Source organism: Bombus affinis, chromosome 5 (assembly GCF_024516045.1).
Source record: "Bombus affinis isolate iyBomAffi1 chromosome 5, iyBomAffi1.2, whole genome shotgun sequence".
NCBI classification, from domain to species: Eukaryota; Metazoa; Arthropoda; class Insecta; order Hymenoptera; family Apidae; genus Bombus; species Bombus affinis.
The window spans coordinates 17839806-17867584 of NC_066348.1; the positions used below are offsets into that span (position 1 = coordinate 17839806).

The 27779-nt window shown below is 45.2% G+C and overlaps 1 protein-coding gene across 1 annotated transcript in view; it reads left to right on the plus strand.

Moving 5' to 3' along the window:
• LOC126916261 (neurogenic locus Notch protein) overlaps positions 1 to 27779 on the plus strand; it is a 178747-nt gene that overhangs the window by 27935 nt on the left and 123033 nt on the right. The window contains exon 2 of the mRNA XM_050721841.1: positions 2392 to 2470. Within this exon, the coding sequence (XP_050577798.1) occupies positions 2392 to 2470 (79 nt within the window). The remainder of the gene's footprint in view (positions 1 to 2391; positions 2471 to 27779) is intronic.

The window sequence follows — 27779 nt, forward strand, 5'->3', positions numbered from 1 at the left end:
AAAGTGAATTGAATCGTCTCGTCGATCCCAACTGGCCAATGATTCCGCACTTTTGATACCTGAACGTGACTCCTACGAGTTGTTGATCCCAAGTACGTTCGTTTCTTCATTTTATTTTTCTAATGCAACAGAATAGAATTACTACGTACAATGTAGTCGTATGTTGCAAAGCAAATACACACACGTGTAATTCGTTATATCAATAAAAAAAAGAGTATTAAAATATTTGCGTATGAAAATACTTTTTCTTTAGAGTTTACATCTATAGTTCTTTGTTTTATATTGTACACGGTATAGCATAATAGTTGGAATACCCGGCAGAATCTTGCAAACTCCAAGCGCACGCGTTTTCACCAATGTGTGACGCGAATGTGTGACGGCACGTGATTGCGCGTGGATCTACCTAACTCGAGAAACGTATGCCATTAAGATGACATTTACAAACGTTAGGACGACTTTCTGCGTCCCACGCGATACTATAAACTATGAACAGTCCTCATCGTTGTGTCACGTGCATTCTTCTCTTAATACCTTTCTTTTTTACGCATGATCGATAAAGTCCCGTGTCTACAGCTTTTGGTTCACCAAACTTTACGAAACGTTCTCTTCATTCGTTGTTCATGACCAAATTTATGACCTTGTTCGTTTAACCTAATCTTTCCGAAATTATTTCGATTTTTAAACGTAAAGTATTGAAATCGATACGAACAATAAGCGTTTCCAGCGACGATATTTCTAATAATAAAATTGTCCGAAGTAACGAATCTTAGCTATGCTCTAAATCACGTTGTGTTCCTTTCAGCGCGCAAAAATCACAATGCCATGGTCCGTAATTGCAAACTTTCAATTAGCTAATGTTTAAAACATTAATTTGGCCAAGTAAAAAACTAGCTAGATTATAAGCTAGATGAGAGACGTTGCATCATATCGTGTAAGATTGTAACACGAAAGGTGATGTAGAATGTAGGCAAAGGGAATCCCATAGGGCTTCGTAGTTGGCTGATAAAACGTAAGCCCATCAACTCGGTTACCTTCCTCCCTTTCTTTCTACATATGTTAAGCAGTTATTTATTTGCTACGTTAGCATAGCTGCGCTTGTGTGTGCATTAGCCGGTCCCGTGTAAGTAAGTACTTTATGCGGGGCACGTTAATCGACTTTTAAACACACGTTTTCTGAACGCGTGATTTAGCACGAACGTTATTCGAGATTCGACATTAATGGTTCCAACGAAAAGGAATATATTAAAGCTAAGATATACAAATGCATGCAGGGGTAGAATATCGCGCAGCTCCTTGCACAACAAGCAAGCAACGCGCTAGGTGCTTAACTATGCTAACACGAGCAGAGTAATTGTATCGGTTCGTCTACTCTTACTTTTTCTCCCTGTCTTTTCTTTTCTTTTCTTTTTTTCTTTTTTTGTTTCTTTTTTGTTACATACTTTTCATACGTTGTATTTATATCATATATTTCAACGAATCTTTGTAACGCGCTATTTCTTTTCTCCGTCTGGAAATTCCGCTTACTCCAACTAGAAGCGATAATTCATCTTTTGACAGAAATAAAAAACGGTTATCTTTGTCCAGTCTTGCGAAATGTACGGCGGTGCTTGATATCGAATGTCAGAGATGCAACGAGCTTCTATGCGATACACGTGTTTACGTTTCGGAATAAAATAATACAACCTGAAAGGAAGATGTAAAAATGGAATTTGCTGGCATATAAATGAAACGAAAAGGATCATTTTCAATTCCGTTATACTCGTATTAGGAAAGTTCTCTCGTTTAATCTCTGTCCGATTCTTTGTCGTGCACGTGCAACAGTTTGACTCGTGTGAAATTATTCGAGGCAATGGCTGAGCAGGATGCGCGCGGGTAATTTCGCCGATCCCTTTTCTCTAGTTCGGTCGCGTTTACACCCGAACTGGTAAGGATCTCCGATATTTTCGCTCCCTTAAAGGTACCTTCTCTTTCGCTCCCTCGTCCTATCCTTATCTCGCTGTATTCTTCAAGAAGGGATACACGAAAGTTCACTTTGTACGGCGTGTCAAAGGTTCTCCCGAGGATCCACAGTAACCATTGCCGCCTTCTGCGTTCTCCGACTGGTCTTTAATTACTTACACTTACACCCACGCGATAAGCGAACTCGAAGCGTTCGCACCAGAAGGAAAATCGTAGATCTTCGACGAGCATTTTACCTTTTCACATAGATCTACATAGATCTTGGTCCCTCTCGCAAGGTGTATCGAAAAAAGATACGTTACACCGAACCAAATTTACCCGAGAAGAAATATTTGCGTACCTCCCTGCTTATTCGAAGAGTTAAGATTGTTTCTTAACGATCGAAACGTCTTACTATTTACAAATAATTACACGTTTTTCCTACATTTTCAGGTTTCGTGTCGTGTTCGCCGAGCCCCTGCAAAAACGAAGGAGTTTGCGTATCATCACCACGCGGCGAGTCGCATTGCAAGTGAGTGCACATATTCCTTCATTCTTATTATCGTAATATACGAATCGAACGGTTTTGTCGTTTGATGCGCGTGCGAAGGACTGGTGCGCGAGACGACCGGGTTCGGTTGCTCTGCGTTATTCGATGATCGATTCGATCGATGATCGAAAAAGGAAGGAATAAGAGAGGGCGTCTGGGGGGAGTGTAAGATAGAGAAGGCGAAGTCGAGAGAACCGGACGTTTCTTCGCCTCCCACGCGCCAAGGCAATACGAGGAAAAGAGAAGCGCTTTAAGAAAGATAAGGCAAGAAAACGGATAATCGGGAATTTATGAAACAGATACAGACGTGTCTGCAATTTTCTATTTAATTTGCTACTTTTCTTTTTATTTGTTTTACTATTTCGAGGTACGACATTATTTATGTTTGTAAATTTTGGCCTGTACGATATTTGTAAAATCTTAAATGGGCACGTAATGATCGCATTCACGTACGTAATAAACGTAGAACGGTATACACGTATATACAAGTATAATTTATAATAATTGCTCGATCAGTTTTCCTTTTGTCTTTCTTTCTTCTTTTGAGAAAACGATGTTATCTCTGCTCGCGTTTAACCGTGCTATTCGATCGCGTAAAATGACGCTTCGTCTTGCATCGACAGTTCGTAATATCGAGAGAATAGCAGTAGACGGAACGAGAGATGGGTCGGGGGGTTCGGTAATAGCGTCCAGTAATAACCGTCAGTCGTGACCCGGCAACACATGTAAATTACCTTTATCAAACTTTCGTTGATTACATTTTTGTATCGGTCAGTTGTTCGATGCCTCCTCTGTCTGTTGCTTCAACGTGTAGCTGTCCTATCGTACCATTCGCGATTATGCGAATGAGAGCAGTTTTAGGGAATTGGGAGTATATCGGGCGAAATGCACGATCTTTACATTCAAAGAAATACATAGAAATTTTATTACCCTTTACGATCATATGGAAATATATCACTTTTGTCCTCGAAACATCTCATCGTACATTAACCTTTAGACAGGTACTACAAATCTTATCATTTTGTTACATTTCATTTCGCTAACAAAAACATTTCATTTCCAAATATAATTCTGTCTGTTCGTAATTGCTCTACTTCTCGTTCATCTAAGAGCGGTATTTGTGCGAATTCGGTATTTCATTGTTTGACAAAAGTACACGCCAGATAATCCTTTTCCGATATTAATAACAAAATGTCGATATTTCATTGTAAATTTGTCACAGTACAATTCAAGCGTGTATTCGAGAAAATTCTGTTTTTAATTATAGATAATCGATAGCACTACCTACTCCATATTATATTATCGGAGAATATATGGAAATAGTTGTCGACCACATGCCGTATTCTATTATCAAGTACATAATTTCAATCGCGGTTATATTCTCTCGCTTTCCGGAGCCCTAGCATAAAATGGCCATGATTCGATACAATGACGAATTTAGCTAGTGTCACTTGACAATACGATGAATTAAGATCGCCGCTAACGAATGCTGGATTCTGTACAATGGAGCAAAATCTATCCCTCGAGCGATCACATTCGCACACATACGTACATCCGTGTATCCATATGTTCGGTGTATCCAAAAATTCACACGTGTCTCCGCACGTCATATCGTCTATGTACTTGCGCATAGAATATTCACCCGTATAGTTACATGTTTACGTGGATGAACTTACACGTGCGCTTAAATGTATCGTTTGGAGAGAGGACACGTGCGTCGGCACGCGACCTCTATAGATTTCCCATTGCAAGTGAGCATCTCCCGATATATGTACATAGAAAGGGGTACGTTTACGCAGAACAATAATATTGTTTTCCCACTTTGGTATTTTGCTTCCGTTTCCCTTGATATCGATCGGACTGGCATTTCATCTTTCATCTTCGGAACTTCCAGATTATCCACCTTCTACGTGTTACCGTACGAAATGAAAATGGAATTGCCCGTTTCCATCTTCTTTGAATGTCACGATCTTTCTCGTGGGTCCTTCCATTTGCACATGCAACAGCATCTAGTAGCAACAGCATCTAGTAGCAACAGCACTGCGAATCGACGAGTACCATTAGCAGCGATCATTGGCATCTGTTCTACCGGACAATGTTGTCTCCACCGAGTTGTCTCTCGAACGTGGTCTCGACCACGCCGTAGATAGATGGCGCGTATATGGTAAATATATTTTCTAGCGAGATTCAATATCGTCGCATAAAAATTTCGTCGATCGGCGGCGGCGGCGATATTATATAAGATAAACGGACAAATCTCGTAATGGAAGCTTGAAACCTTTGTTCCACGAAACGAATGGAGCCCGAGGAGACACGACGCGATCGACAGACGAGATGACGAAGGTTAGAACGCGCTGTCAAAATACCCGCCCCTTACCTTCGCGAGTAGGTATCCTGCGGAGGAGACTGCGCCATACGCTCAAAGGCGTTTCGTTTTCTTGGACCGTGCGTGTACAGGTGCACACACTCGAACTATACGTCGGACGACAAAGCACGCGTGTGGACGTACAATTTACTCGCGGTCATGCTGATACACGACGCCCTATCGCTAACGTTCATCGGATATTGTATACCCATCGACTTTTTCCACTTTTACGTCTCGGAGGTCGGTACGCATTAACGAAGAAACGATGCACATCGAGAGTCTAATTTATTTTCCAATTATGCCGGCTTGCACGACCATTTTCGACGTGTCCTCGCTTCTTCGCCGTTAAACGAATCTAAAGTTGAACGATCGGAAGAAAGCAGCTGTGCATGTCGAGTCGGATCGATCTTGTATCGACGGGAACGTTCGTACATACGTTTGCGTCTATTTCGCGACCGACGTCCTCTCTCTATTTGCATTACCGATCACCCAGATATTGAGCACCTCTGAACGAATAACTCGATGCCCGCGGGGCCTTGGATCGTGCGCGTTCGGCTGCGATCGAGGGTCCTCGTAGAGATGCCAGCAGCGAGACACAGAGGGGACGAATTGGGCCCAGGAGCGAGAGAATGCAGGCTATACGCGTGGAAAGACGAAGGGAATCAGGCTACGTAAGAGAGAAAGCAAGAGAGAAGGAACGCGAACGCGGAGAAGGGTTGGGCGAATGGTACATGGAACGAAAGAGAGAGAGGGTACACTCTGTTCCCACGCCCGCCGCGCATGCGCCGAGCATCCTGGCCCCTCGTGGGCCCCCTCGGCTCCCTCCGCGAGTAATCGGTTCTCTTGCACTTCCACTCCTCTCTCTTACCACCGCGCCGGATCGAACCTATCCTACTCTCTTCGTTCTTCTGCGGCCTCCTACCTCCTTCTCCCACATTCGTCATTCTCTCTTCCTCCTGCCTATCCTCTCTATCTCTCTCTTGCCCTCGTTCTCCCACTCTCCTTTTCTTCCTAACGTTCTTCGTCTCTCGCTCCTCCCTTCAGACATCCGCATACAGATTCAAGCGCGGACGTCTGCTGCTCTTTCTCTCCGCCGCACCGTTCTTCCACCGTACATCTCGTCCGCGAACAATATTCGTTTCCATCGCTTGTCTCAGCGGCGCGACGCGGCGCGACGTCTAGCTCCCTCGCCTGCTAACGTTCACCTTCTCCTTCCACTTCTTTCGCCTATCGATGATACGCTGCTCTAATTATCTCCGACCTGTTTGTCAGCGGACGTCGCCGATCAAAAGTGACATCGGTCTCGATTGAACGCGCCGCGCAGTTCTCTCCTGTGTTGCTTTCTTCTTTTCCTTTTCTTGGTTTCCTGGTTTTTTACGATATTTCGCGACACGACCGTCCCGATCTTTCCCGCAAACGATCGCCGATCGAGGATAGAGCCAACGATCATTCGCGTTTAATCTCTACAGGTTTTATCCAGCTTACGCGTTATATCGCGTCACAGGTCAAGATACAGGATAGTCGTAAATTAGGTAATCTATCGATCGTAAGTCGACTTCTTTCGAGATTCTTTTAAAATTCTACGCGATAAAAAAAGTTACCGAAGGCTAACGATATTTCATCTACGAGCAGAGAAATTTGCATATACTATGAGATATTTCCTTGTCTGAAAATGAACCTAGCCGATATTTCGCTTACTTACGAGACCAGATTTCTTTTAACGCCTTCAACCTGGCACTCTTAATGCGATTGCTTTCGACGTACGTCGTCAGCCATACGTATAATATCGAAATATATCCGATCGAAATGGTCAATGATTCCTGGAATAAGCGGGGAACGCAGGAAACGATCCAACGAATATTTGTAGAAGAGATCGTGGTCCACGATGGAAGCGAAGGATCCAGAGTCTTTAGGAAGGCAAATTCGAAAGAAACGCAAGACCGCGGCGCAGAATAAGAGAGAGCGGTTCGCGGGATGTTTGCAGAACCCCCAGAACCCTTCGGAACGTGTTATTTGCGAATACCTACGAGACGGTTTGACTCGTTCTCGTGAGAAGGCGAGTCGTAAGATGCTCCGTCTGTAACTGTTTCCACCTAAGGATAACAAGAGCCAACGGAGAGCTCGATAAACTATATAAACTATAAACCGATAGAGCTGTTGGTCGCTCGGCTGGCGCATCCGCGTGCAATCGCACCAGCCAGGAGGTCTGTTCGTTTTAACGTAACAAACAACGATCACGGTCTGGACATTTGCGCAAGTATTAGTTCCGCAAAAAAATACTACTATTTCGCGTTGCCTAGATCGTCTTGGTTGTCGGTCGCGTCTCTCGTTCCAAACCTCCATTTCCTTCGAGATACGTGCCTCGAGCCATTGGAAAATCTTGTCGTTGCCACAGCTGTACATGTTCCGGAAGATTTGTTTATTATTCGCTGTTGGTCAGACCGTAGTGGCACTTGGATGAAGCTGCATGGCGCGCATGGTGGCTCCAACGTATCTCGTACGCCGCGCCGTACACGTTGCTGTCCCGGTCGTGGAAAAGTTTCCTCCTTGTTAGTGGCTATAGTAGACGTCGATGGCGTCGTCGACGGCGTCGTCGACGGTGCGCATAACGAAGGCCCAACAAACAGAACCGTTCCGCTGTCGCACCGACGTGCTGATTACCAGCGCGAATATTGTCGTACGGTAATGGGTTTGTTCGAAGAAACTCATCGACAGCGGGATTGGTAGGCTCTATGGAGGTGGGCGAAAAAATCATTATTTAGAGCCAATTAGAAACGAATGCCTAACGCTTCGAACGACTGGCGCGATTCTCCCTTTTGTCTTTTTCATTCTATGAACCGACAACGACGTTGCTTTCTCAAACTTGGCTTACCTGGACAAATCGTACAACTTTGATGCGCTTCTCGATTTCTAACTTGTCGAAATTCTTGATAAACGTGCCATATTCAACGTCTGTAAGGGCTTCGAACTCTTAAAATTTCCACGAGTCTCGATAGATTTCGAAACATCAAAAGCTCGTTGGATATTCGATAAAATTCTCGACCGGAGCCTTCCTCGAGGAAAGAAAAATCCATAGAATTCCAGTTAAGAGAAGAATTTAAACGATCGCTGCCGTTAGAGACTAATTTCGCGTAATTAAAACCCGCAGCTGACCGATTCAGGCGTCCAAAGTACCGTTGTTCGGCGTTCAGCAATGGTTTTTTAACTCGAGCACGATCACTCGGTTAATACGAAAGCATCGCCGCACCGAGATAAATCTCACCCCTCCGTCCCCTCCGTATAGTCATACCGTATCAGCTGTCTCTGTTCCTCGTGAGTACTACGCTACGGTAGCCAAGATCTGGTCTCTCGCCTTTTAGAAATCCGCACGCTCTGCACCTCCAAACGTCCGTTACATCGCTCAAGGTACAAGGTACAAGCGGTCAGTACGTATTTACAAGGTTTTTACGTTAGACGCGTACCGTCCGTACACACAGGACGGCACACGATACGAACGGTTTTCGAGCGTATACACGTACGGTATATAGAAATCGGCGTGGCTGAGAGGGCGGTGGAAAGAGGGCGAGGGCGAGCGGACTGGCGCAAAGAGCAGCAAGAGAGAAGGATCGGCTCTTAATTACGATCGGTGCGCGCGTGTGCAGCGGACCCGAACGAGAAAAGTATCTAGTGCCTCTCCTTTCTTGCGAGCCACGCGAATTTTATTCCTGTCGTCGTACCGCATACATGCATGGTATTAATGACTCGTGTCGTGGTATACCGATGCGATGTGCTGCTATCTCGCAGGATCGGTTGTTTCGCAGATAGAACCTCGCGATCGAAGATTAAGAAGTTTAAGCACGCGATTTATTACTGGCCGGTATGAACCTGAATGAGTGATTAAGCTACGCGTTAAATAGGATTCCAGCGTGCGGGCTGTTCCTACGTATCGTTTCTAAACGAGAAACTCTAGCGGAGGATTGCGACGACAAGCGTGACTATTATCCTTCTCTGCGTCGCGTCGCTTCGATTTGCTTCGTATGTCATTGCGAATAATTCTAATAATAAATTCTTTGCCGAATAAACAACAGCAGAAATATTCGCCGTGGAAACTGTAAATTACGTAGTAGGTATAGCGACGCGTTGGTACACCTCGATGTTCCGGGAAAGTGAAACGTTCGTTCGTTTCTACTGTTATACGTATCGCGTGAAAGATATTAAAAAGAGAAAAAAAAAGCATCGTACGCGGTTTTGACCGTAGAACGATCGAGTGTACATCGTGCCGAGCGTAAAGGATCAAATACGATCAAACGGACGTTTCGCGTTACCGTCTATTCGCTGTTATCCAAAGTCGTTTCGAAGGAGAAGCCGCGAAACGATGTCGTATCGAGGAAACGCAACGTTTTCAAAAAATTCGCGCGCTACAACATCTATAACTACGTATCGGGTTCTGCAGGTGGAAATACGTACGATAGAAACTTTGTCTAGTCTTTACGCGTTTTCCAGCCTGTTACCTTCTGAATCGATTATACGCGTTACAGGCTCGTATCTCTATCTCGTTACTCTCTATCTGGAATACGTAAACCAGTTGGGCGAGTCGGTCTAAAGGGGATCAGAGAACGACATCGAAAGCAATCGGTTGGAGGCGACGCTCGACGGGTAATAATTACCGGCGGTCGATAAAGAACGCCGATTTTCTTGGCGTGGATGAGCTCGTGTCGGGCAAACTCTCGCGAGTACTCTTCCAGTTCCCGCTAATCACCACGTGTTTCCTTCTCGATGCCCCAGTTAGGTAGTCCCAAAGTCCTCGCGATCAGGCCTACAGCCACCTGCGACGTAATTGCAGCCTCCCGTGATTCCTTTCTCTCGTTTACTCTTGATCAGCAGCCCTCCTTTTCTCTGTCGGTAATATCCTGACACGGTTGGCAGCAGGATGGTGTGTGCCCTCCACCCAGTTGCACGCGTAGACCCGGTAGAATCCCCGGGCTTGTGCCGGTTCGTAGTGGCAAATGCTTCGACAAAGACCCACCGTAGCAGACGAATCACCGGTTTCTATATACGAAGACGAGGATAGGGTTGCTCATCGAACTACCATCCTTGTAGGTTCTCGAGCATAGTGGTACTTCTTGTCGAGGTTGAGCATGGTGGTTCTTCTCGCATGACACAAGAACAACCGTGTGCCATGGCGGTGTTTAAGAGCGAAGGAACGCTGATTATACGGCACTAACGCCTCCAGCTACGGTCTGCATGTTAAGCGTCCTTTTCCCGCACCTCCCGTGATTAGGGGCGATCCCTCGGTACAGTCGTTCTTTCTCCTTCTTTCCGAACCCACGACCCTGATCTTGTATCCTGTTGCTTTTGTCTACCTGATGGCTCCTTTATTCCTCTTACACGGTGACTGGCTATACGTGTCCTTTGTTTTTCGACTATTTTCCTACTTTTTTTTTTTTTCTTTCTTTTTTACTGTATTTCAGTAAGTAGGCATACGCGTCTCCCATATAAAGTCTAACACCTCCGTCTAAGCAAATTTGTTTATTTATCGTAAATTTTGATTTCTTCGTCGTCGTTTTCGTTGCCATTGTCGTTTCAGTCTTTTAGTTTCACCCCGTATCTTTTTGCCTTCTCTTTCGTCCATCTCGCGTTTCTTCGAACGATTAGTATGCTCCGTTCAGGCCGGTCCGAATGTAACTTTCTTCGACTTCGAACAAGTATCGTAGACGAGGGTCCAAGCAGTCCATTTGTTATTCCGCCCCTGGTCGAGACCAGCTTTCCTCCAGCTGCATAGGCTAGAACGCATTACAGGCTTGTCCTCGAACCTTGTTTTTCTTTCTCTTCGTAGCATGAACTTTTTGCGCGAAAAGCACCGGCCCCGTCTAGCATCGGTTCTCGTAATGATATTCATTTGCGGAATATTCGAGAGATATAAATTAGCGTACACGATTCCACGCGTTCTTTTTGTCGCGTATTGTTTTGCTCTACGTGCATTAAATCATTGATAACGAGCAGCAAACTCTTACACCGTATTCGCCAGGTAATTACACAAAGTTATCATTTTCTCGGCCGTAGACATCGTGCGGTACTACTATGTATGGAGTGGTTCGTTGCAAATTAATTTCCTCTTGTCCGACAAGTTTGTAACGCCGCAAATGAAACTAGTCCCGATATCGGTTGACTCGCAAATAAAACTGCACGCTACCGAAGCCAAGCAAATCGAAACGGATAATCCATATCTCCGATCGAATGTTTTAGTACGATCGGACACCCGCGTCTCATTCCAGTTAACAAGCTTACGATATTTGTAATCGATATCGATTTTATCTCCTCCCCTCCCCCCCCCCCTCTCTCTCTCTCTCTCTCTCCTGAAATCCCCTAATCCATCCCCCTAACGAATAACGATCGTTTCTTTTCTTACTACCTGAATGTTACTGGTTTGCAAAATGGACCGATCAACTCGTCTTATTTTCTATTCCTGTAAACGAGTAACCAGCAATTGCATTATTTTTCCCCTACTGCAACGAAGATACTGACTCTGCCGTTTTCGGGTGTCTGTTTTTCGATTCCGTTCAACCAAAAAATTGTATCGTTGAACCCACGTTGATGTCCAGTCTCTTCTGCTACGTGAATACGAAAGTAACATACTCGTGTATGTACACGTGTTTGAACACACAAGCGTTCAGGAATGTGTCGGTGCATAGATTCTGAAAGGTATCGGATAGAGTATGCTGGAATCCGTGACGGTATGGTGTAGATCGTTGCGAAAGAACCAGGTTTCCGAGACTGTAGGCGGTGTGCTCGCCTCGGGCTCTGTCTCGCATACCTGAAGAAGAACCTGCGGCCCCGCCGTGTTATTAAAGAACCGGAGAGTCTCCTCTTCTTCTTCCTCTTCTTTCCCCTCTTCTTCTCCTACCGTACTGTTCCGTATCGCCGATGGTCCAAAGCCTGTGTGTCGAGGCGGCGAGCATACAATCCTATATACGTACAACGCGAATCTTATTTTTTATCTCCTCAGTCTCCAATTATCATCTTCCGATTCGTTTCCATAACGACAGTAACGACTGTTTCATCCTACTCTTTGTCCGAAGATCGAACATTTCATACGATTAACTGGTCTTTGGTTTATCCGAATTCTATTCAATGGAAGGAAATTTTAATCAGTGCCCGATTCAACGGACTTGTACCGATCGAATTCGCTTGTTTCCATACGAACTACGAAAAATGATTAAACTTTCTAATTGTTGCAACTTGCTAAAATATAATGATACGATAATTGGTGTCCGTACCGTTCTTAGAGGATGAAACCTCTATCTTTGTCTATTTTCCAACGATAAGGGAAGATGCTTTCGCGTTAAAGAACGAATCGAAGGAAATCCGTAGATGATAAATGGAACGCGAAATTTCTCAACTACCATCCAGCGGTAACGTCGAACTACCGGCAGATAAAAACGTAAATTTCGTTTCACGGCGAACGTGACAAAATCGGTACGGTTCTACTTTGTCGAAGCAAGATCGTTCGTCGCGATCCTGCTTTTGCTATTACGATCGCATCGAGTTCTCGCAACAGCGAGGCTAGCAACAATCGGCATTCGATAATCAGCCGATTCGTGGCAAGATGCAAAAGCGTAAGCGTTCGATCGTTCGATTCGCCGTCTAGAATCGAGACGTTTTCCGTTTCTGTGGTCACGAGACGATTCCCGGCCATTATCGCGATTAAGCCTCCGGGCTGCTTGGATCGCCCCGTGCCTTCCACTCTCGGCTTACCATCTCCCATATGCCGTGCTGCTGACGATTATGGTAATAATACGTTCGCCAGTATCGCAACTCGAAACAATGATACAGATACGGCCGCGGCTTCTCCGTAGGTGCCCTATGGAATCTACCACCGTAGTCCTCTCATCAAAGAGACCCTGGATCGCGTCTTTTACCACATTTAGTTCGATTAAAACATTTCTGTACGAAATCGATTTAAGAGACAGGATTATTTCAGTAAAGTTAATAAAGAGGTTTTGCGTAAATAGTATTCGTAAAAAAAAAAAAAAAAAAGAATAAAGAAAAGATAATAACACGTACGTCGTTTTTCGAAGTTTCGCTCGAAAAAAGTCCGAAATAAGACTCGAAACGAGCGATAGCGCATCGTTCGTCGACTACTACCGTTAATTGATTTTCGTTTCGAGCTATGTAAGCTATAAAAGCGTTTTACGAACGAACCTGTGAAAATTCGAGCAAGAGAAAAATATTTGCCGCAGGGAAGGAGAAAGTTGCTTGAACGTTGGATTCCTTCGAATTTTTAATCATTACGCGGATGGCGTGCTATTATAATGCCATGTGATCAGTGGTTGAGTATATACTCGTCGCTATTCATAGGACGAGCACGTTCGATGCTGCAGGTTCGTTAGAGCTATCCACCCTGTTCCGCATAATGACGTAATTAGCGCGAGCCCTTAGTCGAAGGGCTACCAACTCACCCTTCTCACGCTTTCGTAATGGCTCTCGCACGAAGTCACCTGAAAAACTAGCGTCGCGTGCACCATTAATCCTCGTGGCGATTAGTGTATCTATCGAGAAGCATCTGCGCTCAAACCTTTGTTCCTTGTTACGCGCCAGAATATATTAGCTGGCGTCTACGTCGATTTAAAATCAGACTGCTCTGTAAGATGTTCAAATGGCTTTATTCTACGAAAGAACTTTGGCCACGTTTTTCTTTCGTATGAAATTTCGAAATTGACTATTACGTAAGTACGATTATCTTTCGAATCGATGATATTTTCTAGTTTTTTCTGTTTTTTTTTTTTTTTTTTCCGTTTCCACGCTTCATCGGGACCGAACGATCTTCGTAAAACTATCTGTTTTTGCAATTACCATATCTGCACGAATCTCGAGCAGTTTCAATATTCCTATTTTGCCACGATCGCGCGAAACGAATCGCACTGCGCTACAAGTACCAAGTTCCACGTGGAAATTTTAAGCGTCGTTAAAAATGTTTCGTTAAATAATAAAAACGTCAACGTTAAATCGAATAATTATCTAACAATGATAATCCGATTAAATTTAATTAGAAAGTAAAATACTCGGTTTAAAAAAATATTTAATATCCCTTTAACGGTGTAGTCGGTCAAAGGTTTATAGGATTCATCCGTATGAAATGGAGCAATTTCTAGAAGAAATTACCAACAGATCTCGTTTAAAGCAGATGCAACGAACCGTCGGTTCGTTTCTGGTTGGAAAGACTCGCGTTATAGCTGGCGTCGAAGGTGCACGTAATCGCGCGGCGAAACGCCGTGTACGGCGAACCGATGTCACTTCGCGCATGGTTGCTTCGCAAAATCGTGTGGCAGGCCGATATCTGCACACAGAGCTGATCACGATTTTCATAGCTGCGTGTTCTTATCGATAATCGAAGCATTGGGCGAGTTGGTGAAAGTTTGAGAAACTTGGGCCGGACGTTAAACTAGACGGCTGAACCGACACGACGTTCTACAAACGAGAATACGTTAACGTAGAGCGTAGAGCGAATCATCGGTCGAAATGGCATTCTCCTCCGTACGTTCGTAGATCCTAGCATTCTTCGACGAATCCGGTGTTTACCGGGCGAGTCTGGACTCATTGTCAGTGGCGGCGGGCGGGCAGCGTCAGCTCTTCGTTCGCGATTCAGCACAACGAAGCAACCCGTATACGCTTGTCACCGTGTGTTTTGCATCGTGTCACCTGTCTCCCGATAAACTTACTTAGTAGTTTATACGCGAGAGAGCAATTTTACGATAATCTCGTCGTCGTCGTTGGATTTTATCGAGGAAATTAGCTGTCGCTGGATATAATTTTCATTTCAAAATAACAAAATAAAAATAACGGGAACTCGCTGCGTCTGATCACCGTGTCTCAAATCGTCCTTTTTAAACGCATTTTCCTGCTTCGTCATAAACCATAGAGATACGCGATACCATCTTCGCCTCTTCTGCTCCTCTTCTTCTCTTTTCCTCTGTGTGATATAGATGTTCATCTTTCGTGTACATTTATACCCGTTGCATTATGCGAGTCGATCAAATTACCGACAGCAAGGCGTTTATCAGCCATTTCGAGTAGAAAATAATTAAATAACACAAAAGGTGTTCGCAATGGCGGTCATAGGCGTACGTAAGAGACCCTCTAGAGACATTTAGAGATCGTCTAGAATCTAGAGTCCAGATCGATATATATCCTCGATAGAATGTTGAGAACGTTAAATTATCGATGGTCTGAATGCCGCGTTAAATGGTAACACGCGAGAAACGCACGGATCGTTAAATTCGAGGGACGCGATATCTGTCGAAAAAGAAAAAAAGAAGGAACGAGTTATTCGCGTTGCAAAACGCGATTACCGATTACTTTGATTATATTCGCGGTTGCGCGTAAAGGTGTTATTATGTATAATTATATTAACCGAGTAAAACGCGAAGGGGGAATGTCAGTGTCGAGAGTGTACGAGCTGGAAGAATTTTCGAACGGGTCGACTCGGAACAGAGTGGAATGACTCGCGGTTTACGTTGCCGAGTCCTAACAATTTTCTTAATCAAATATCAAAGTAGACACCGAAGCACTGGCGTTCTTTCAAACGATTTATTTCGTTGCCTCGTCCCGTTTGTCACTGGCAAAACATCCTTGAGTTGGAAGTCATCGTTCCTCGATTGCTTCCGATTCGCTGCTCTCGTTTAAGGTTATATATTTTTTGCCGTTTGTTATATTCGCTTAGTCGTAAATAATAATTACTTGCGCGACTAGTTTGCGCTTTGATCGTCGTTCAAAGCGCTCGTTCCTTTAATTTATCGCCCTGTATACACGATCGTTGCTTGTTTGCTTAAAAGGAGATTGACCGTTGGAACGTTGAAAACAAGTTTTAACATCGAACAAACGCTCTGCCCTTTAAACCAACAAAACCAGATATAATAATCCTACAGTTCCACCTCTTCCGTCGTTTCGATAAAGTTGTATTACGCATCAGGTCGCTATCCTATTTCTTTGGCTTTTCATCGGTGTTTTTCACCGTTAAATTCTATTATACGCGTGTAACGATCCTTTGTCCGACTTTTGTCCGAACGATCTTCTCTCAGGCTAACAGGCTCTCAGACGAGCAACGAGTAATCGACGAGTCATTTTGGCCATTTATCGTTCTACGTTCGTAAAATAAATCGAAAAACGTAAATGCCAATTAATTCGTTAGACGACCGAATACATTCGCGAATGAAAATAAGTCTGGATTTTTGCAACGAAAGCTTCGTTGTGTCAGATAGAGCGTGGTAGATCTCGATATATTCTAACGCGGCGTAAAATACACGTGGAAGCGAATCGCGTGTAAACATCGTAGCCGTTACGCTAGAATCGTACGTTCCTCTGTTTACCGAGTCATCTAGCGTTCTCAGTCAACGAGGTCAGAAACACGATGGTGTTGCGATGCTGATGACCCCTAACCATCCTCGTACCTTTCTACCAGCTCCTGGAAAGTCGCGGTCACATGATCTTCCTCGCTTTGCAGCGTTTCCTACGTGTGAAGCTTTCTGTCGCCGTGTTTTCCTTTTGCACTACACCAGCGGTATTATAGCGTTTGCACATTCAGTGTACGATATAAACGACGTTAAAGTAACGAGTTAAAACAAGAGATAAAGTTTCGAACGATCTTTACCTAATCTTCGACTTTTACCTCTGTAGCAAATATACATACAGACTTTTTAGACATCGTTTTCTCGACCAAGGAGAAATCTATTCCAAAAGCTGAAAAACCGAACAATCTTTATTTCTTATCTTACAAAATCTAAACTCGCCACTAGAGATATTTATGAGAAAGTATTATACGTAAAGTTCTATATGCAAGTAAGCGTGTAAAATTTTGTCAACGAACCGCGGTATACGTTCGCCCGACGTATTTTACAACGACGATAAGTAAAGAAGCCGGAAAGAACATAGTCGGTCGTAATGCAAGAACGTAAATGCCAATTCTCTATTTAGCGTAGTTGCGAGCTCGTAAAACGATTATCTTTGGTAGAGTTGGCGTTCGTTTATCCAACGTATCGACAGATACCTGATCGGGCAACTATCCCATCGATAGATTCGATCGATTTACGCCACAGTTGATAGCAAGGTTCTTTTTTGAAAAAAGAAAGAGAGCAAGGGAACAAGAGAGAAAGAGACGGCTGTATCGTCGACTGACGTTCCATGCATTAATGCATGAAGATGGTGTATCGACACACCCCGTCTTGTAAGGGACGATACATAAGTATGTATAACGTATACGGGCTTATCACACTCGACTCGTCACCTGTCCACTACGGCTGCCTCTCTGCTTCGCGTATCCCTACAGAGTCCGCGTTAATACGTTCTTCTCGCTTCGCCTACCATATATCAAAGCTTCGTAAACGTGATAATTCGCTACCAGCGATCGACAAAATTTCGATCGTTTGTAATTATTGTTCGTTGAATCGCTTCTTATGCCGCGGTTGTTGAATTTCTGAATTTTATTTCTAACTGTTGCTGTGCGTTACCGCGTGCGCGTGGACTGTCTCGTTGGCTCTTTCCGTATTTTGTCGTATTACGTCGTTTCTGTCGAGCGCAGTGTCCATACTTGACACGTTTTCGGTATGGTTTGTTGGTTATCATTGATATATTTGAGGATCGAAAGACAGGCGGGAGGGAGCTGAATATTCTTCTCGCTCGTGCGCGCTTCGAAAACGTGAGCAAACATTGTAATGGCGATCCAGCCTGGCTACCGACTGTTAATGTCTCTTGACTCGACCACTTCTTCTTTTGCGAGTGATCTCACCGCCGACCTACAGTGGTCGTTTGCGCTCTACGCATTGTGCGTTACCATAAGATACATATATATATATTCTTCTTATTATTCAAAAGTGATCTTTCTCGAAAAAGTATTTTTTTTTTTTTTTTTTTTTTGTTTTTGCATAATATCCTGCACTACGTACGATCTTCGTACTCGCGGTACGTACTATCGGTATCGAACCGTCAAATTTATTCAACGTAAAATTAATAGCGCACGACGTTTACGAGTAACACGGACGTTGGCGATTCGGTGAATCGAGTTGGACGAAAGAAGCGGATTTTAGATGGAAATAGAAATGGAAAAGGGATCGTGCGAGGGAGCAGAAACGGGTGATTCGTTGACGCCCCTGTTAGTCGGCGTCGTCGCTCGGTTTTCTTCGTTATTATCGCGTAGGCGTCAAGGTTATCGGAATTTCCGCTTATTAAGGGCTTGCCGACTCGCTGGCATCCGGCACACTCGTATACGTAAGTACACTGTGCGCCGCGTTAATGCAAAACTTGAACTCGAAAGAACCGATGTTTGCGCTTGCATGCATTTGCAAAGTTTGCTCGCGATGCAACTGAGCGCACCGCTCCTCGAACGCGTCCTCGTCGGCTCTCGGTATGCCGACATCGACGATGAGATGTTTGCGTCGTTGAAAAATAATACCTATTACGCCGTTCATTAATAAAATAAGAATGGGCAAGTTTACAGATGTCAAAGTGATATTTGTAAGATTGTCTTTTTTACGTTATTATGTTTTATTATAGCTTGGATCGCTTATGGTTAGTCGATTTCAAAGCGCAGTAACCTTAAGTCGAGTTACGATTACAGATTGCTTTTAGTTTGCGAGTTACTTTTCGAAACGGCAGTCGACTCGACGGATTAGGGTTAAATAAATTTCAATAAAGTTCAACGGGTATGTTTAAAATGTATATCCACGTTTCTAAAATTCTCTACCTTTCTCCATCTTTCTCTATTTCTACATACGCGTTCTCGTATCGTTTTAGCAGCGGGGGCAAAAATGTATTACCTTGTACGAGAAAATATAAAAAGCGTGGATAAATGATAATCGTGTCATTTGCTCGTCTTCGTTGAAATATTGCACACATTGCGTACACCGCTTGAAAATGGTCGCAGGGGCAATAGAAATAAAGGATAATTACCACCGACGATGAGAATGAGAATGAGAATGAGAATGAGAATGAGAATGAGAATGAGAATGAGAATGAGAATGAGAGAAGGAGAATCGCCGAGTAACGATCTTTGGCACGTTCTCGTCTGCGAGTTTGCATTCGAATCTGCCAGTGGTCTATCTCTTGCCAACTGGTTTCTATCACGGTGGCACGAGCAATTCGTCGGTCAGAGATGGCCAACGAATCCGTAACGAGCTATCGTCTTTGTCGCCGATTGCTCCAGTCGCGACGCCTTCCTGACGGTGTCACCGTCTGCAAAAAGCACGTTTGTAACACCGACCGGCCAGTACATAGGTAATTAATTAAACGGGCGTACATCGGCGACAGAACGGTTTGCTGGCTCCTTAAACGACTATTAATTAGAGTTACACGGCCAATCGATTCACCGTGTAACATACCTACTGCTTTCTGCGCTTCGTCTCGTAAAAGTTAACGAAATTCCCATCGATCCTTGGGATATGAAAACGCAGAAGACCTTCTCCTGTCTTTCTTCCATTCGGAACATTTTTCTCGAATACTCGAAACTACTTGAAACGTTCAAAATTACTTGTCCGAAAGTAGTTTATTTGCGTTTGATAATTGCTTGGGAAGTCGGAACAACGGTAGAAGCGCGGCGGATGATGCACTTGGAGCGATATATTGTTTATACTTGAATCCACACCGACGCGTCTCCCACCACCAACTTTCCCACGCGTGCTTCGACTCGCTTAGCAGTGTTTTTCTGTTCTCGGTGTTGTCTCGGTCTGTTGGCAGCGACTTGCCGTCTGGGCCGGTTCGAGACGCTTCGCGATTTCCCGAGAAACGCCGTCGCACATGCTTCTTCTTCGACCTGTGGTCGCAGCGATCGATCGTCTTTTTCCTCGGCCCTTTATCATTACGACCATCGGTTATTACCAGTGGAATGGAAATCGCGCGCAATACCAGAGAAACATCGATCGCGAACGAAGCATCGTAACGGAACTTTTGAAAACGGCAACCCACCTTTTACCAATTTTTCTCTTTTTACGGTTTTTGCATAGTCGTGTCGTATCCGTTTGTATTATTAACGTTATGTATTAGCAACGTTACGATTTTCCATACCGGGTATTTTTGCTTGCAGAGCTTTTATCCTATCCTCGTATTATCGATCGATACGTTTCCGTTCCTCGGTTCGTCTAAAGTCTAGACGCACACAAATATATAAATCCGCTTCTCTTTCGCGTCACCGCTGTATCGCGAAAGATTTTGCGTTTGCTCCAAGATCACGGTTTTTCACGACACCAAGACCGCTTAAATTCATTTTCTCCCAGCACGCACGTACGTATGCCGTTATTCTTCTGCGATCGTCGGTTTAATTTAATTTACTTTGCTCTCGTTTAAATCTTAATCGCGACTATCCTTTCGATCGCTATCCTACGGACATTCGTTCGACGAGCTGTTTATTAACGTCACCGCGTAAGTATCAACGCTGGCAAGTGAGCATACTTGCTGTTTCGTAAGAAGCGACCGAGTCGAAAAAGAGAGATGACAAATTCGACTTGCGAAAACCGATCGATCATCGATCATCGGGCTTACCAGAAAGGAAGGACGCGACTCGACCGATCGTTAACGATCTCGCGATATGTCGTTAACACGACAGCCAACGCGAACCCCTTGTCCCGAACTCGTCGCAGCGATCTAATTCCACTTTTCTCTCTTCCTCCTTCCACTACACTCGCGAGAAAATAATCGCTGTACACGCGCTACTAACTGGCTTTCCTTTATATGGAAAGCACGCAGAATTTGGCGACTTTATCGCCAAATATCGACGATTCCGTCGGTTGTTGCAAGGTTTGGAAGAAAAATTCTAACGTTTGTCGGCGAACGTGCTCGCGGCGAGGTGGATCGGAAAATTAGAAAGGTCGAAAGAGCGACGGGAAGCGACAAACTGGAACATCCTATCGATAGCATGCTCCGAGAAGCAGTGGCGTGCGACTGCACGTTCGGTACGTCGATGAAGGAGAAGTTGCGCAAAAAGTGGAATTCTCTCGAGACGAAGCTAGTAAGTAGCCTTATGTAGGCTGACTCGGCAAGGTACGTGAAAAGCACGGCGCAAGAGTGGTATACCGTATACCGGCGCGGCGTGCCAGAGTCGTGGCTGGCAAGCCGCGCTGGCACTTTGCAGCATCGTCGGACCTGTTCTTCCAACTAGCCTTGGGAATACGTTGCGCGAAAAAGCGGATGAAGTAACGAGGTAAAATTACGTCTTGTTATGTCCACGGGATTCCGTAAGGATCCCGCCGATCGATCGAGCTTTTATAATGGCCGCAAAAACTTTCGATTCGTAACCTCCGGTGTGGAAGCTCGATCTCCGTTTCTTCGGATAGATTCACTCGCAGCTACTTACCAGGCAACGTCCATATGCATCCGCGATACTTGCACGAGTATAAAAAGCGGACTATAATTTCGTAAACCGTTTCTCGGCCATCGTTTCATTTTTCTCAGATCCCGTAGCCTGAATCAGAAAAATGAAATTACCTTTCGTTTCAGCAATACGAGTCGAAGGTGGAAGATGTCTATTTACACGCGCGTACGTATTCCTACGTACGTAAAGAACTTCTCTATCGAGATTATAGCCTTTCTCGAGCGTCACGCGAACAGTACTACCTATAGTACATATACCATATACGCAATATATGATTTATGACTCCGTATTCGTATTACCGATCGTCCAAACCCTTCGGTATCGATCCTCGACGTACAATGTACACATTCGATCAGCACGAAGGAGCGGAGCGAGGTACGAGGACGAACATGCTGGCTAGACTCACAGTCAAAGGCCATGGGGAAGAGTTACACCCGTGTGTACGTGATTGAACGTGGGTTCGCGATTTACATCGCAATCGGAGTCGTAATCATCGTGAAGCGGCCACGGTGGTGTATACGGCTAAAAGAGAGAGCGTAAAAGCAGCGTGAATCCGCAAAGGATAGACTTTATACGTGGCCACGTACGAGATCGTTAGTAAGGGTGGAACAAGGACTGTGCGAACGACGACCTGCAGGAAGAGGACGACTACCCGCACTACCTACGGTACCTACCGACGATTTAGCGCGCCTTTGCATCTCCGACTTTCCTTCCTCTTCGATCCTACCCTCTCGCTTCCGTTCTTCTCGCATCTCTAGTACCCACGCGTCTTTGCTCGTACGCGATTCGTAACTTTCCTCGCAGTTCGCTGTATTATACGTAACCACTTGCGCGGCTTCCGTACAATTTGGAAATTTTATCACGCAAGTTTACCAACGTTCCATCCGTTCCTTGGAATACGAACGCAAATACGAATCAGCGGCCCGTCGTCCGATAATCGACCGATCTTAACGATCGACGATATCAGCGAATCGGCGAACGACGAGTCGCGTCGATCGTGTACAGTTCGTACGCGGTCAAAGTCGACGTTTTCCTTTCTTTCTACATCCTAGAAATAAGGCTATAATATATGCGCGTGTATCGATACCGAACTATTACTAAACCGATACTAAACATTAAATGGCGGCGAAAGAAAGCGACGATTCCTCTTCCAGACGTTCGGACGCGTTAATCTCCTCGTGAAATTCCCATCTATAACGATTTTTTACGCGTTGACGCGTTCAATTAGAGCTATTAGAACGTAACGTTGAAGAGTCAGCGAGCGCGTCGTTTCTCGCACGCCACTTTACGGTTTTACGCCAGCGCAGCGCAACGCAGCGCAACGCGGCGCAACGTCTCCGGAGGGGTCGTACGTGTCCGTCCGTGGCCATTATTTTTGCGCTTGTTAGAGCATGAAAGTGCGCCGTGAACGTATGTTTCTGTCAACCGTATCGGCATCGTGCATCACCCGGTCGAAACGCTTGACTCGATAAATCCTGCGATCGTCTTTGAAGAGACGCGTTTTCCCGCGGTATCGCGCCGACGACCACGCGACCCTGCTAATTTTCGCGCATGCCCAAGCCGGAAACTTCTAAACGAAGACGATTACGCGGATATTCGCCCACGACGCGAGAAACTGGCATCGCGCGTATTTTATTTTATTCTACGCATGCACCGAACGATCCGACGAAAGAACCGTTCCAACCATTAAGTAAAGTTCTACCGCATGCCTGCTTGAATTCCACGAACGTAGAATCCGCTTCGGCCATTACGAAGGGGACAACGGGTGTCGTTGCGCTACGCAAACCACATCTGCGATCCAATCGTGCATTTTTCTCGCTCTAATGACATTAACTAAATTGCAGCAGGCGGCGCGCCGCCGCCGACAACGCCGTGAGCGCTGGTTCTTGCGAGTCGCAGAAATTCTGCGCCTGAATTTATCCTGGCTCATCGGCGGCATTTATTATTTCCTTTCATTTTTGCTGAATTCCCGCGATTAGTCGTTCCACGAGCACGCGGCCCTTTCTTCCACGGTTTCTCGTCCACGCCAGCCATCCAATTATCTTGATATCTTTATCGGCGCTCTACTTGCGCTTTACTCGCCCTCTACAAACCCGGTATTAATGTATTAGACGAAGAACTTTCTTGAAAACGAGTCGCCTTGTTTGTTATATTTTCTTAGGGTGCCCCCGCACCATCCACCATCTCGATCGTCGGATTTGTCGATAAACAGCGAGGAGAATGTCGTATATACGCGTTGATGCTTTTAGTTGAGAACCTTGTCGACGGAATATCGACGATATACGTAGTATCGAGATGGATCGAATTACGAGACGGTAAAGGATATTTAAAGAAGATATACACGAAACGGATAACGCGATGCTATCTGTTATAGCTTTGCGAGTAAACCGACGTGTTCGTTTCTTTTACATAGACGCAAGGATGTTTTAGGAGAAAGTTTTGGGAGAAACGAGTCGCTCTGTACCGTACATCTCCTTCGATTTTATAATTTCGCAGCGTTCGAAACGCTTCGCGTCTCTGTTACGTTCGAAAGAAATTTATACAGCGCGATAACTGCGCTAACGTGCACCGTACAACAGCATAGACGTTAACGTTCGCGATTGCGCAAACTCGTTATCCGTACGAATAAACGTGTAAATATACGCGTGTATCGAGGGACGGTCGATTACGTTTGCACGCGCGGATGTATATCCGTGGGCAGACTGATCCCCGGGACCTTAATGGTCAGACATGCTCGCTGCAAACCAACTACAGGAAGTACTTACCTACTCCGGATCCTAATGTAGCGGAATAGATAACGACGCGATTCGTGCATCTGACTCGACGGGAATTTCAGGCCGACCGGTAAACATATCGAATAGATTATCCCCTGGATAATTAAAGGAAAAGGCGGCTGCTGGATAACGGTCATGAATATCGATATCTTTCAAATTTTCATTCGCTTTCGGTTGATCGGTAAGAGCAAGTCCGCACAGCGTTATAACGTCGTGCGTATTGCATAGCTATTTCGAAATAAATAAAACGACTATTTTACGCTTCCTTTAAAATTCCTAATAAAATTACCGAGAAACGTGTTCAATGTCCAAGCTTCACCGCGTGTTCTCATCTTGGCGCGTTTACACGAATTCACGACGATCACGATCGACGGTACGTAATTCGAAATTATCCTCGTGTTTCCGACGGTAATTCCCCGCGCTTAGCATTTTCCCCCTAATCGTTAGAAAACAAACAGAAAGGACATAAAGAGCGACAGGAGACGCGATGCAAGTTGTACGAAACAAACGACGAAAGAAGGACAGAAGGATGTCAATTTTCCTCGGCAAGTGGATAATCAAAGGGATAAGATCAGGCGTTGTTTCGGTCGGTGGAAGGTAACCAACTATAAGACTATTCGAAACACCACGACGGCCGGAGCGTGTCGCGAAAACAAAGACGGACTCGTCCTTAAATTTAAACGACCTCGTAGACACGGGTGAAATGGCTCGCCGTTTCGATCATCGATCGAGAACACCTATGGATTCCTACGGTCTGCTTCGAATTTTCATTTTCCTCTCTCGCATCGCCCACCACCCGTTAGACCATCGTTGTTATCGAACTCGACTGGCGATTCAAACGCGACGAGGGTAAATTCGAATTTTCTGATCGGCGAATTGCCCATCGGTTCGTACTCGTACATTTTGTCCGCGCGTTATCCCAAGGATGGTTATTAACGTTCGTAAATTCGCAAGTTCTAAAATTGTTAATTTTGGCAAGTACACCTCTCGCTGGTGATTGCTCGTACTCGTACTGGTAGGAGGATCGAAATAGAGTTAACATAGAGGAAACCACAGAGACGAAGCACGATCTAGCTAGCTCGACCAAACCGGCAAGGGAGGATGGGACAAGAAAATATTAACGGGCAAACTCATCGTCAGAGCCATGCCATCCATCTCCTTCTTTTTTCTCCCGACTCTTGTCCCCTCTTTCGTCGTTCTTCGGTTTCGTCGTCTTACGCTTTTGGTAAAGGAGAAGAAAGACGCTGGCTAATAGGATTCACGGTCCTTTTCCATCCCTCTGTACGCCGCATATCAATTTTCGGTTTCTCCTTTTTCCCACTTTCCACACCGTCGGTCTTATCGAAACGATCCTCCCCCACCGTTTAGGATTCTATCGTCGTGTAGGTCGTTCGTTCTTTCCGTTCTTTTCGCAACGTTACCTACGCGGTAACGAAGACGCGTCTCGTCTCGTGGCACCTTCCAATGATCCAGCTGGAGGAGACGCTTCTTACCTTTATGGACGGAAAGAGGAGTAGCGGCGACGTTTATTCGACAACTGAGCGTGTGCTCGCGCGCCTATATATAAGGGGTAAGCCACGAAGCTCTCGGTAGAGCAACGAGTTAAGCTCGTTGACATCGCACTCGTGAGGTCAGCCAACCAGAGTTCGATTCCCACCGATCTTACTTTCGTACTTAGCCACTCGCTTATATTCGACCAACTACGACTCTCTGTCTGGCTATGTCGAGAGTATCGTATACATACGTAGTACGTACGTACGTACTTATGTACGAGAGACCTACCCTTATCGTATTATTATATATTATATATCGTATATTGTTGTTTCCGTTGCTTGTAAATTCAAACTGCGCACGTACGCCGATATTTCTCGGCAACGAGCATCTTCGCTGCGATCCTTTACGTTGCACCCGCGTAATTTCGTTTCTGTTCGTGTACCGTCTTTCGTTTCAACACCGCGATTTCATTTTTTACGCGGAGTTTGCACAAGGCTATTCTGCATACGGTCGTGTTCTGTGTGCGTGTGTGTGTTCTTTTTTTGCGCCGGAAAAAAGCGTAGAGTTTCTACGAAGCTCGTAGAAAAGGTATCTGGGAACGCGGTTCGAAAAGGAGTCCCACCTTGATCCATATCGGTGAGACACAAACGTGCGGCATCCACGGAGGAAGTTTTACAATGGCGTAAACGCGAATAAGCGACCTCACCGCGTAATCTTCTCGCTGCGGTTTCGCGTTGCACGGTATTTTCCGTTAAAGCGTGACCAAAGCCTCTCTGTAACGGATGTTCGTATTCAATTTTCGAATAGAAATCGTCCCTGCAGCGGAAAATTAAGTGGCGTGATGGCAACTGCTTTTTGTCTCTTCGTTCAATCACTTTTCCAAATGGCGCGGAAAAAAGCGACGTCGAGAGAACGGGAGATGGTATAAACGCTTTGTGGCGATCTGATTTTTCTGCAACGAGTAAAGAACGATCCGTTACGGAACGAGCAGAATTCTTTTCTCGCTTTAATATCGCACAACCGTTATGGTCTTCGCTACGTATCGAAGCGTTCGTTTCACGCGTTTCGCTCGAACCTGTTATATTTATACTTTCTTTTTGGACCTACGCATTTTCTACTAAATGGCAAATTTACAATTATTTAAACGCGTTCCTTTATGTACATCGATGGAGCCGTATTCCCGTTAAAAGTTCAAATTCGTAGACAAAGTTTGTTACTTGCAACTTGCGTTCAAATTCATCTTGATACGAACGCAAACCTGTAGCGGCGATATACCTTACTCGAGTAAGACCAGCGTAAATAAAATTTGTCTCGATAATTGTTCGCATCTTTGCGCGTCCTCTTCCTTTCGATGGAAAGGTAACGTAAACGCGTTGGAATACAATTTAGGAGCAGTCTCGTAAATTAGTCGGGCCACGAAGCGAGAAAAAAAAGCCGGCGCGTATTTTCGTCGTTCGTAAAAGAAGAGAGAAAAAAACAAAAGAAGGGTAAGGTTGGCCGAAAGAACCGAGGGTCGTACCCGGTTTGCGTATGAATGGTGTCGAGTCGGAGAAAAAACATGGAAGAGCGAAGAAAAACACTCGGACGACCTGTTTGTCGGGAGACGAAGCTAACTGGTGGTAAAACGGAGTAGACGGAAATGTCATTGCCACGCTTCGACGCGGCGCAGCGGTGTAGACGAGAAGGACTCTTTTTTACGAGAGAAAGAGAAACGGTAGGCCGGAGACGAAAAAGGAAGAACGCAGCGACCACATGGCGCTATGCAAACCCCATCGTCGTAAACTGTCAGCGATACGGCTTGTGTCCTGTTAGCGAAGACGAACCTCGACTCCTCTTCTTCTTCTCCTCTTTTTCTGCCCCTTCTTGCGTCTTCCCCCTCTGTCTTGTTTTTCTCCACTAGTGGCTTTTTCAGGCGGCGCGGCGTGGGCGCGGCGTGGGCGCGACGAACCCTTTCGTACGACAAGGAGAAAGACATCTGCCCGCCAAACTCGCATAGTTGATCGAAACGTCGTACTCTCGAACTCGAGCCTAGCCCCTACGGCTCGAACCTAAGGTAACGTAAAAGACGAAACGTAGTCGAACGATCGATCGGATCGATGTTTAAACTTTTATCCGAGGAGGTATCGTATTCGTATACCTGCTGTGTCAAATCGGCGAACGACATTCTACCGCGTCGACGTTTCTTGCTCGAACGCCGAAATGGCCACACGTGGCCGACAGACGTGGACCGTGTCTCATTGCCAACGAACCAGCTAGATTTCGATCTAATTGGTCTCTCGAAGCCATCTCGGCTACCTTTTCGTTCATCCACTCGCTTCCACCCCT